Source organism: Sesamum indicum, linkage group LG10 (genome assembly GCF_000512975.1).
Source record: "Sesamum indicum cultivar Zhongzhi No. 13 linkage group LG10, S_indicum_v1.0, whole genome shotgun sequence".
NCBI classification, from domain to species: Eukaryota; Viridiplantae; Streptophyta; class Magnoliopsida; order Lamiales; family Pedaliaceae; genus Sesamum; species Sesamum indicum.
The window spans coordinates 17,140,565-17,153,514 of NC_026154.1; the positions used below are offsets into that span (position 1 = coordinate 17,140,565).

Below are 12,950 nucleotides of genomic sequence, written 5' to 3' on the forward strand. Positions count from 1 at the left end.
TCATATTAATATCTTCCTTTAATTCAACTTTGAAAGTTGAGATTAAATACAAAACATCCTAATTCAAATTCATTTTCATTCTATTCTATTTTTTGGTCTAATAATAGAATAAAAAAGTGGAGAAGAATGAATGTAAGAATGCAGAGCAGTGAATCCCTAAATGTGAAATGTCATTTTTGTAAAATATAAAAATTTTCAACTTTGGAAGCGGTGCAAAAAGATGTAAGAGTAGGCGAACAGGAATCCTTCATAGGTGAGGTGAGCCCAAACACAAACCACAAACCACACACATGATGTTTCCATAACTTTTCATTACATGTTGATGTTCCATTCACAAAAACCATAAATTCAAAAACCATCAATTTTCCTATATTTTTATCAAATATATGCACATATATATATATATAAACACACACTTTTATCCAAGTCAACGTCAGAAACAATGCATCACCCACCTTGTAGACCACAACCAACACGTCCAATACAAGCCAAATTTATGGTTGCGCTTTGTTTGCTTTCACTTTTAAAAAAAAATAAATATTTATTATATTTTTGAATAATACAAACAAGAGTTAATTGCACATAATCTCCATCTAAAAATACAATATTATGTTTTTTCCCAATAAAGTTTTGAAATTATAATTACATCCTTGAAAACTTCTTTGTTTACACTTGATTCCTTTCTTTAGGATTTAAACAAAAATGACTCACGTTAACAGAACAAATTATATAGTATTTCAATTTTGTCCATCATTTAACATTATCATATATATTGCTATATTTATAAATGAATAAGCGTAATGTGGGTGTATATATATATATATATATGGAGTCATTACATTTTTTCTCCTTATAATTATAAAATTATGTGTGAATGTTAAATGATGGTAAAATTGCAGATTTATGTATTTCTTTACTAACGTCAGTATTTTTTATCCAAATTCTAACGAACGGAGTCATATATAAGTAATGAATGTGGGATAAAAAGTGTAAATATAATTCAAAAATAGAAATTAAAAAAATAAATTGGTATGTTAGAGATCTAACTATAATTAGGCCTAAAACGAATAAAAGCAAACAAAAGAAATAAAAGTAATTGGATTGAAATAAAAGGAGTGGATTATAGATTTGTAGAGGATGGAAGTGGAAATGAATAGGGCCTCAGAATACAGCCCTTTTTGCGGACAACCCTTTCACTGCTGTTCCAAAAATGGGCAGTTTGCAGACATAGGTTTAATAGCCCCTTCCGCTTCCACCCAAACACCACGCACACGACACATAATCGCTACTACACACACGCACATACCCAATCTGAGTGTGAAAGTGAAAGCTATGATTCAAACTTGCTCTTTCTTTCTTCCACATGTCTGCTTTTTCTCCGAACCAGTTTTCTCTTTGTTTAGTACAATTCAGAATCTCCTTTGCTTTTGTCAACCAAAATTCACCCTCAACAAAAATCAGCTAACTGTAATAATACTTCTTATAATTAATGTAAACATATGTTGGTTCTTGATGTGAAGTTGCATTTGCATTCAGTATTATATCACTTTCACATATACGGGTTAGATCTCTGTCTAAATTAAAAAAACCCTCTAAGTTTCAATCATAGCTTTTCTGCATCTAAACCAACAAGGTTGTAAGAATGCAATATGTAGCAAACGTCGTGCCTGAGATATAATTTTACATTGTACATACTTGAAGTTGAAATCGATGCAGGCAGAATAGAAAAGATGCAAATCTCAATCTATTTTATTATTAATAGAAGACCTGGAAATGGTTTTGTGTATACGATCTCAAAGTAATCCACACATAAGGTTATATGCTAAGAAAAATACAACACACAATATCAATTTATAATGAGAAAAAATTGAACTTCCAATTAGAAAAAAAAAAAAAGTAGGAAAATGGGATTTTGCTTTTCTTGATGCAAGAAAACCTATATACAAAATTGAATTTGGAAACATTAAATTGCAAAACTAAGCTACATCAATAATAAAAGACAAGTAGTACCGTTCCCACTACCATCTTTTAAAGTATTTTCAAGCAAAATATTTTTTTAAAAAAAAATAACATGGAATTGATAAAGAAATAAATCAATGTATCATAATATACTAAATAAATGGAATTGGGAATTGAGAATTGAGAATTGAAAGTTGTTTGCGGTTTATGAGATGGTCGTATCGACATTTAAAACCAACGTCTCTCAAATAAGATTTTTATTCAAATTAAATTTTATTGAATTAAATCAATCATGAAGTAAATATCACACACTTATTTTTTTTTTAACAATACACAAAATATAATATTAATATAATTAATTCAGGTCCCACTAAAACTCGATTTAGATTAGAATTTTTCATAAAATGAGTTGTTTTCTTTAAAAAAAAAAAGCAGCAACTCCTGGAAAAGGGAAAGGTGCTCCTATTCTGCAGCTGAAAAAAAATAATTCAAGTTGGGTGGATTTAGAAGAAACTTTAACTAGACAAAGGTAAGTACCTGATGAATCAACATCAATATAATATGGTAAAAATGAATAATTGAAAAATCCCAGCCTTTTGTTTTTTTTTAAATTACCGTGGGAAAATTTCATTCATAGATTAAAGAAAACAGGGCAAATAAATTTAAGTAACAAAAGAAAGAAAAAGGTTGTTCATGTTCTATATAAAAAAAAAAACATGTTTAAATTAAATCAAAGCTTCTACGGTAGCTTTCTTTACGGTTCTACAAACAGGGCAGGAATCAAGAAAAACCTCACAGTCTTTGCAGGAGCAGAGGTGTCTGCAGGGCAGCATAACTACAGATGATTTTCGTGAATTGCAGCATTTACACACCATTTTCCTCCTCCTTTTCTCTGTGGTGTTTTCGCAACAAGATTCTGCGTCTTCAGCTGCATTCCCCGCCGATTCTCTCAGCCGTCCGATCCTGCTGTTTAGTGATGCAACCATTGCTTCGTTCTCTTTAGCTATTCTCTGCCATGTTTGGCTCTCACTTTCTAATCTTTTCAAGAAATTCTGGAGCTCCATTGTTCTGTTGGACGCCTTTGCGATTTCTTCTTCTTTCTGTTTGAGTAAAAATTGAGTCTTGGATTCGTATTTCTTCACTAGTACTGATATTTGCTGCTTTCGCTGCTCTTGCATTGCTATTCTCAATCTCTCGTTCTGTTTTTTCAAGTCAAGAATGAAAATTAAAAAGAGGGAAAAAAACCAATTTGATGGAATGATTCTTTTTCTTTTTTAATCTCAATTCTAACCTGTAAATTGATCAAGTGTTCAAATTCCAATCTTTGCTTCTCAAAATGGGCAGAAACAGTGTGCGGCAAAGGCATGGATTGGTGATCATGATTAAGGTTGTTTCTTGGGAGGAAATGAAGGCTACTACCGACCAAAAAGGCGTCATCTTTCTGAAACTGCTGATCAAACTGCATCAGATGTTGATGTTGTTGTTGTTGTTGTTGAGGAAGCAAACACAGGGTATCAAATCCACACCCGCCATTCTCCATCGCCAAATCTTGACCACCCCATCCAAAATTCTCTGAATACAACTGCGCTTGAATCGCCATCTAACCAAACATGTTCTTCAAATATGAAGTGGTTGAAGAAACTTGGTTTGTTCCCTTGGTTGAAATGAATGATGGAGAGAATAGAATACAGAAAAGCCCTCACTCACCCTTGCCCTTATAATCCATACACAAACTAGTACACACTCAAGTTTGGCAAAACCTATGTTAAAAATTGTATTAGGTTAATGGTATGAGGGAACACATCATGAAAAACAAGGAGTCTCCTGGTATTTATATAGGAGGTTGACATTGACAACTTTTTATTTTTTAACAAAAGGGGGGTCTGTATTCTCAAAGAAATAAAGTAAGTGAAAAACTTAAAAAGGGAAAAAAGAGGAGGTGGGGTGGAATTCTTGATTATCAACTCTCTCTATTCTTGTGATGCATTGAAGGAAAGGGCGTAAACATGCAGATTTTGTGACTAAACTATCGGATCAGAGATATGAGAGGGGGTGTTGAATGGGAAATTCAATCCCAAGTGGGGCGGGTGTATTCTTGTGAGGTTTGAGGCTCAATAAATAAATAAATAAATAAATTACAAAAAAAAAAAAAAGAAAGGGTAAATTATTTGTTTGTAATATTAAATTTATGTGGAGAGAGAGAGGAAAAAAGAGAGGGAATCAGGGATTTGTCAGTTTTGGGCATTTGTAAAGGCTGAAGAATAGGATTCCAACCACTCTCGTAATGCTCAATTTTTATTCATTATTGTATTTTAGTTTGGGGGCCATAGCCATTCCCTTTGCCATTGATTTTTTCCACCACCTTTTAATGTTCTTGAAATGCGATTTCCATGTTACGTCAATTTACTTCTTTAACACCCTGTGGACTCGGCTGCCTCTCCCTCTCCCGTCTCCACCATCCCTTTTATAATCATCCTTCAACTACATTATTATTTTTTCCAATTTAATTATTACATTTACACCAACCTCTCACTTATAATCTATTTACATAAATTACAGAAATCATCCCAAACAACGAACAAAAAAATATTAATGTTTATGGGGATGTATATTTAATTTTTTATAAATAGATTGTGGATTAGTGGATGTTAATGTAATTCTCCCCTGAATTTATGTAGGATTTAGAAAGTAAATAAAAAAAGAGAAGGTGCAAGAAATTTCCATAGCAGATTACTGAAGAAAACATCGATAACATCAAATTCCACATTGTTAACACACCAAATACCTTTCCAAGAAACGCGTTTCCAAACTTTTCTTAAATATAAAGCTGTTTTTGACTGCTTGATAGCTTGACCAGCAAGTCAATTTTGTCACAATTGCTTTGGCTTCTTCTTCTCTCTTCAGCTTGTGATCACCTGTTTAATGCTTTTGTGGGTCATCACCTAAGCCACCCAATCAACTCTAATTATTTTTAATTAATTACACTTAACCCCGTTTAAATTTACACTTAAATTGACCCACTTTCATTATAGTTTGGACAAATTCACCGTATTTAATATTTTTATACTTTTAAGAAGAAAAAATATAATAATGTTAATCTTAATTCATATATGTATATATATATATATTATATTTATCTCCTTATAAATACGAAAAATATACATGAGAGCAAAAATAAAGAAATATATAATATTTTTTTATTAATGAAAGTATTTTTCATCTAAATTTTAATGGAAGGGAGGCATGTGTAAATGGAGAATTTTCAGAGGGGATGTAAGTATAATTTTAAAATTCTTTTGAAAAGAATGTGTAATTTCGTATTTTTAGAGAGGATTTAAGTGTGATTAACCTTATTTTTTAATTAATTATTTAATTACTACCATATGGAGAATTGATTAACCATAATATGATCTAAGCCGTATAATAAAATTATACCTTCATTTAAAATCTAGTAATGAATTCCAAAAATCAAGGAATATTTGATTCTAAAAAACTATTTATTATTTTTGTAATGTTTGAATTTGTTTTCATAGAAAAGGCACTTTCATGCCTTGATCTTTTCCCAGGTACAATAACACCACAAAAATTAAAATAACGAAATCTTATCTGATAAGTGTGAATCATGCAAAATAGTTTTCAACATTATACGGCAAATCTAAATGTTATTTTCCTCAGACCCACTCCTCCAAAGGGTGCCAAACGCTATGATTATTAGCCAAACAACACTATATATATATTATTAATTACAACACGACATTCTAGTGCCATTACAAGAATATTGTTTTCACATTAACGTACGTTGAACATATATCGATATATATAGTGGGCCTTTATTTATTTATTTTTCTCAATTTTTCTTTAATTTTTTCCCTTTGTGGTGCCCATAATTATTTGGTGCATCTTACACTAATCCGTCATTATTAAGCTATTTAATTCGGAATATAAAAACGACAATTCCAATGTAGTAAGTACATTGATGAAAGGACAATATATGGTTCTCTTATTTGTATTTGCAATAAGTCTAACGAAATTATTTTTCCCATCCTGTCTAATCTCATTCATTCAAATCCAAGAATTTTGGTATCTTGTGGAGACATCGATTTCAATTTAGAACAACATCAGAATTATAAAATTTATATATGACTATTTTATTTTCTCATCGACCGGCTACTTAAGGTTTTGTTGAAAAACATGAAATATACCGTTTATTATTTAATTACGAAATTTTGAAAAAGAAATGGTAAGTTGATCAATAGGTAAGTGCCAACAAAAGCATAATTTGATTTGAAATATTTGGTGTGTAAGAAATGAATGTGCTTGAGGCATAATTCTCTACCTTAATTTTCACGGCATCTAAGTTGTTGATGAATTCGGCATGAGCATTGAATAAAGTTTGGAATATCATCCAATGAGATTTTATTAATTTTATTCAATAAAGATTAGGTTTTAAGACTCAAATATTATCTATATGTAAATTTTGAAAAAAGTAATTAATTTTATTCACGAAATTTCTTCAAGCTAAATCGCTAGAGTATGATATAGCCCGTTGTAAATAATAATAATACATCTGTGTTTTCTATTATAAAATTATGTTGTGCATAGTTTTCATTTAATCTATACACTCTACATTCATAAATATTTCTCCAAATACATACAACCAACTTAATATTATTTTACAAGTTAAAAAGAAATTCCAGACTGATTATTAATGGATTATATATCTTTCATAGTTTCATCCGTAGTTTCTTGCATTGAACATATATGTTTAGTCAGCTTTCGTTTTTTGCAAAGTTGCAACAAACTCCCATTATGTAATAATGTCAACACCAAACTAACATATATAATGTTGGAAAATTAAAGACTTGTCGTGGACAAACCACAGTCTTGAAAGCGAAATTTCAGTACTATCGTGGTGCAGATGGTATAAATAATTCGTTCCACAAGGTTAACACAACTATAACTCTTTTACACACGTACTCGTGGTAGAAAGTTTGGAACAACAAACAGAAGAACACTTAGAGAAGAGGAAGAGAGAAAATGTAAGAGGAGCACCGAGAAGTATCTCAAATTTTTTGTGGAATGCATAAGAGACTGAGGAGCAGGCTCGGTTGTTTGATAAAATCAAGCATTCGGACTCTTCATCAGCAGAAGCAAAAAAATTCGGCAAGTGAGGAGTATTTTCCCCAACCTCGATGACTTGTTCGTCTTAAGAGTCCAAAACGTGAAAAATGAAGGATTTAAATGTAATTTCCCTCAAAAAAATATAACTGCACGTGCTCAGCTAGGCGCGCATGTGTGGTAATTCTTCTAAAATTCACCCACCCAAACATCTCATTTCTAAAGTAACAAGTTGGTTTAATATATATAGAAAAAAAAAGTATTTATACGATCTATGTGGGACAAGAAAGTTACATAAGTCATTCCCAACATATAAGACCATAAATCGATCCGTATAACCTTAACCTTATGTTCTTCCAATGATCTTTGCGTATAGTCATAAACTTGAAATGAATTCTTATAAACTTTAATTAATATTGTGCACTATCGAATAAAAATACTATATAAAACATACATAGACCGTTGTTTTTAGTCCCGTAAGAATTATTCACTTTACTAAATTTGTGATCGCCTAATAAAACAAGTATCGAAGGCCGATGTTATACTAAAACAAGCAAAAGAATTTAAATTATAATCTACCTCTCTATATATACACACATAAAAATACAATTAATTTGTTATTCTGATTGTAAACTTGTGCACATTTTCCTCATTTATCATCCAATTGGAATGGCTAGACAAGTTGTAGTTATCTATCTATCCTACTAAAATAAGTAGCGGAGGTACGTTGAATTATGGATTGAAAACCACATTTTCCTACCGTTTCACAGCCATTCCATCTCTTACATATATGTTAGAAATTAAGGAAAGTTGTTTTTAATATCTTATCCTACGCTTGGATTCAACCACAACCCTAATTATGAATATTGATTGATTTTGGCTGTGGGTACGACTATTCATATATATATATATATATATGCATATATGCAGTAGTCCTTGTCACTTCCGAGGGCGGTTTCCTGTCCCGTCGTTATCCCCTCGCTTGAAATATTTCTATTATCGATAAATTTACTATTTTTACTTGCAACAATGGCACTACCAAGAAAAGCACTACTTTCACATAGAAAGAAATTTGATTTTAACTAAATTTTTAAATTTTTTTGAATGATCATCTACCATGCACTTTACATAGATTTGATCATATTAATTTCTTTTTAAAAATATAAAATTATATTTTCTTTAAATATTTTAAAGTTACATTTACATCCTCTTTGCAAATTCAGTGTTTACATTCTTTTATTGGGATTTGGACGTAAATATTGATATTAGCAAAAAAAAAAAAAAAAACATAAATTTTCAATTTTACCCATCTTTTAACGTTCCAGTATAATAAATTTTGTATTTATAAGGAAAAATAAGTAATGATGTTAATCTAACTCCATATATATATATCACATTTATTCCTTTATAAGTGCAAAGATATACATAGAAATATTAAATGAGGTGCAAAATTAAAATTTTTTTAACTTACATCAGCATGTTCCATATAAACCCTAATGGAAGTCGCGTTATGTGTAAATGGAGAATCATTGGAAGGGTGTAAGTATAATTTTAAAATTTTTTTTAAAAAAATATAATTTTAAATTTTCAAAGGGGGTTTAAGTGTAGGTAACCCTATTGATAATATAATTATGAATGTCTTAAAATTAAAAGTTGTGAAATCTGTTAGAAATGATGAATTTTGAAGGTTGTTTACAAATGTTCATGACAGAATTGTGGGTAAGAAAGGGTTGAAGAATAAGAAGAGGCAGCAGTCTCATTTTTGACACGGCACATGGAATCTGGGCCACAACCCGAAGACGCTACATGAGTTGATGGCACCTAATACACTAAGAAATGGAACCTTTGATTCAACATATGAATAACGGGTCTGCCACAAAATGGTATTATATAGTACGTAACTCCATTATGTATGGTCTAGGAAAAGACACTGATCCATAATTATATACAAACATCTTCATTGCATTTCCCCATGTATTCTTATGTCACTAATATATTAGAGCCACCATCTCTAGTCCCTAGCTGTCCTGTGTGCACCCACAACCATTTTTTATTTTTCAACCTTAAAGTTACTACCTTATTTTGTATCAGATCAATTGCCGTAAAATCACTGAGAATAGTGTCACCGACACCATTTCTTTTGTGATGGTAATGGAACAAAAATCGTACTACTCATGTGAAACTTTTTCATTTTTTCAATTATTTTACAGCGAATTGAATACCATAAAAATAAATAGAGGTTTCATTTGTTTTCTCATTTATTTTTTCACCTTAGATTAACCACATTTCTATAAATTATTCAGGTTATCATAGAATCATCAAGATGTTTTCTCAGGTAATAATTTAATTTTTTAACCTAGCAGCGTATATTGACAAGTAATAAACATAAGCAAGAAGCACACCCTAACAACATTGTTTTCTTGAAGGAAATCAACCAAAAAGAAAAATAAAATAAAAAATAATCAAAGTAAGGCTAGAAAATGATCATCATCCTTAACAAAGGCTGACATATGGCCAAGTAATTGATACAAATTAAATACATTTCTAGAGATTCCACGTGTAAGAAAACTGCAGTGGTGCAACTCCTGATGGTCGAAAACAAAAAAAACGTAGTGAAGCACGTCATCTTTTTTTGGTCGAAAACAAAAGAGAGAGAGCAAGTAATAAAAGAGAATAGTCTCTCCAGTGTCCAGGTATTGTGCAGTGGCATAGGGCATAACGGCCCATGTGGGCGGGCAGCTAGTAATGGTGGAGGAGGAACGTCGTGGTTGGGCGGCAGCCTCTCAATCCATGTGATAACTCCTCTAACTATGCTGTTCCCACATTTTGACTACAGCACCATAACTTTATGTGCCCATTTCTCGTTTTTGATGATTTTCTGTGTTCCCAACCCCAACCCCACTCCCTCTCTACATTTATCTCATCACACTGCACACACTTTGCCAATGCCAACCCCAACCATCTTCCCTCCCTGTGCCATTCTTCGTTTTTATCTTCTGCCCAACGTGGCACCACTTGTCTTAATCCTCACTCACTCCCCACCCCACTCCCACTCCCTCTCCCTCTCCCTCTCATCACAATATTCTTATCCAAATTATATTTATTGAAACTAAATTATACTTGTCCTGTAATTGATTACTTTCTTTAAATTATATATCAATTATACGACAATTATTACATTTATCATATAATTATTTCAGAATTAACCAAATTCGATCCAAATTAAAACTTCCCCTTTCACATGCTACATATCCATATAGTTATCAAACTACAAGCATTAGATTGACCAACTCTCAATTTTTTCTATCATAAAATAATGTTATATTTTGTATTTATTATTTAATAAATACGTGCTACGTGTATGAAATATGTTATTAAATATGTAGATGATGTGAATTTTATACCCACATTATATACATATTAACTTAAAATATGGAAATGCATTACCAATTTATAATAAAATATTGAAATTGATGCATTTGAATATAATGAAAATATGAATATAATTTGGTTGTCACAATATGTTCTATATGTATGTTTTGATTTAGCTGTATATATATTTATCTAACAAAATTGAATAATACAACTTATATTAAATGGCACTGTTTTGTGTCAAATGAAATGCAACACTCAGATATGTACACAAGAAGTAGAACATGATCTCCATTTTTTTATTTTTTATTAATTAATGATTTATTTTGATACACTAAACTACCTTAATTTATCAGTATATTAATATAATTAATAATGATAAATAAATTACAATAATAAAGAGAGACAATTATATATCCATACATCAAATCGAATTTGAACTTATAACCTTAAACTTATTCATAAGACCTCAATCTTAACATCATTGCTAACATGATTCCAATTTCATTATAATAAAGTGTTATAGATCAAATACTCATTTTCACATTGAAAACGTTAAATAAAGTGATAGTTGAGAGTTGAGAGGCCTTTGATTTCGATGCTTTGAACATAGGATTGGCAATAAATATAATACTATGCATTAATTAGGGAATAGTAAATTAGATCAATAAAAAAAAAGTAAAATTAGGGAATAGTAGTGCACAAAAATCGCGACACATATAATTAACAATAATAACTACCCAATTTTATAATAATAAAAATAAAGTTTTTGGAAAGAGGTTGAATAATATATATATATGGGTCTATGGAGAAAATTCATTTCATCTCGACTTTTCATAATCAAGAAAAATCATCCCAATGACGTTCTTAAGCTTGTCAATTCAATCTTTCAATTCTAACATACTTTTTTAATTTTAAGTTGTCGGCAGAAAATATATATATATATATATCTATATCACCGTTATATTTTTTTATTTTTTATTTTTGAATTTGGCCAATGAAAACCTCGTAAATTAATCCGTTTTTCAACACTTTGGCTCGTAAATTAATTATTTTCACAAATTAAACAATTTTATTTGCTGATCTATCCTGAAATAAGAGGGTGTTTGACAAGCTTATAAGCTCCTCAATATATTTTATAAGATGTTTGAAAATTTATAAGTTATTAAAAATTATTTTAGCAATTTTTTTTTAAAAAATTATAAGATTCTAAAACATCTTCTAAGCTCTTTTATTTTAATATTCGATTAACAAATTCACTTATAACATTATTAATATTTTACTTTTATCTTCATAAAATTGATAGTTTTTCACCCAAAACAAAATCATCTATATATAATTTTAAATTGTAATAGTTTGGTGGCTTTTTTTTTTTTTTGTCATTATTAAGTATGAAGAGCTAATTCCCAAACCTCCTAACATCTTATGAGTCTGCCATATTATTTATTCAGCCACTTTAAAAGCTTAATTTTACGATAAAATTAAACATGTTTAGACTTTTAAAATATTTAATAATATGTAAAAACCTATATTTAAATAATTGAGCCAAACACCCCTTAACCCTGACGAAATCTGCTCTGCACATACAAATTTTTTATTCAATTACTTCATAATTAAACATGACATAGTAGTAATATATAGTCAGTATCTTTTCTTTCTTTTTTCCCCAAGAAATACAAATGTTGGTGGATGATTCCGTGTCGCATACTCCCATAATGCATGTTCACCCCCACATTATCTTTTCTTCTTTCTCTTCTTTTTTTGTAAGGAAAAAACAAGTAAAGGAAAAAGAAAAAAACATTTACGTACCCAAAATCAAATTGCATCTTTTGAGTAATGATGTTAGAAAATTGTCCCGCCATTCACTGCACTGCACAATGCACATAGTCAGTCACACATTGGATTTTGGTACTCATAAATCACTGCCCTCTTCGTTTCTCCAAATTTGACTTTTTCCTACTTTCCCAGAAGCTTCACCCTCTACTCTCTTCTTTGTCCCCTTTTCTCGCTTTTAATACTTCCACACCTTTTTTCCTTTTCAATTTCATTTTAATAAAAAAATAAATAAATTATTTTAGTGCCAAAATTTCCATCCGCCTTCCTAACAGGACCAAAGGCACGATTTTACAGGCAGTAAGAATATCAGGTCCGTCAATCTAGTTCAGCTACCCTATTGATAAGGTAACACCTACAAATAGGTCTTATATCAGCAAACAACTAGACCGTCAAGTCAACCATATTCTACACATCTTGGACTACATCACTCTAAAAGTGCTGGGAACGACGTTTTAGCTAGTTGGAGCTTCAACTAACCACATTTTCTATATTTGCAATTGATTTGACAAAATCACTTTGTGTTAGCATACCATTTGAGAGATAATTTCATGCATCATCCCAAGAGACTAGCACTATGTTTGTTTTTATTTCCAACTTATTTCTAAGACAAGTCAAAATATACTCAATGTTTGCCATCATTCAAAAACACCTTATTTAGGTGTTTT

At 30.5% G+C, this 12,950-nt stretch overlaps 1 protein-coding gene across 1 annotated transcript; it reads right to left on the reverse strand.

Annotated features, from left to right (window-relative positions):
* Positions 2,538–4,056, reverse strand: LOC105173031 (probable BOI-related E3 ubiquitin-protein ligase 3). Its single transcript, XM_011094669.2, has 2 exons — positions 3,251–4,056; positions 2,538–3,158 (listed from the first exon to the last, which is right to left on the reverse strand). The coding sequence occupies exons 1-2, from the start codon at positions 3,557–3,559 to the stop codon at positions 2,685–2,687; spliced, it is 783 nt and encodes a 260-aa protein (XP_011092971.1). The 5' UTR covers positions 3,560–4,056; the 3' UTR covers positions 2,538–2,684.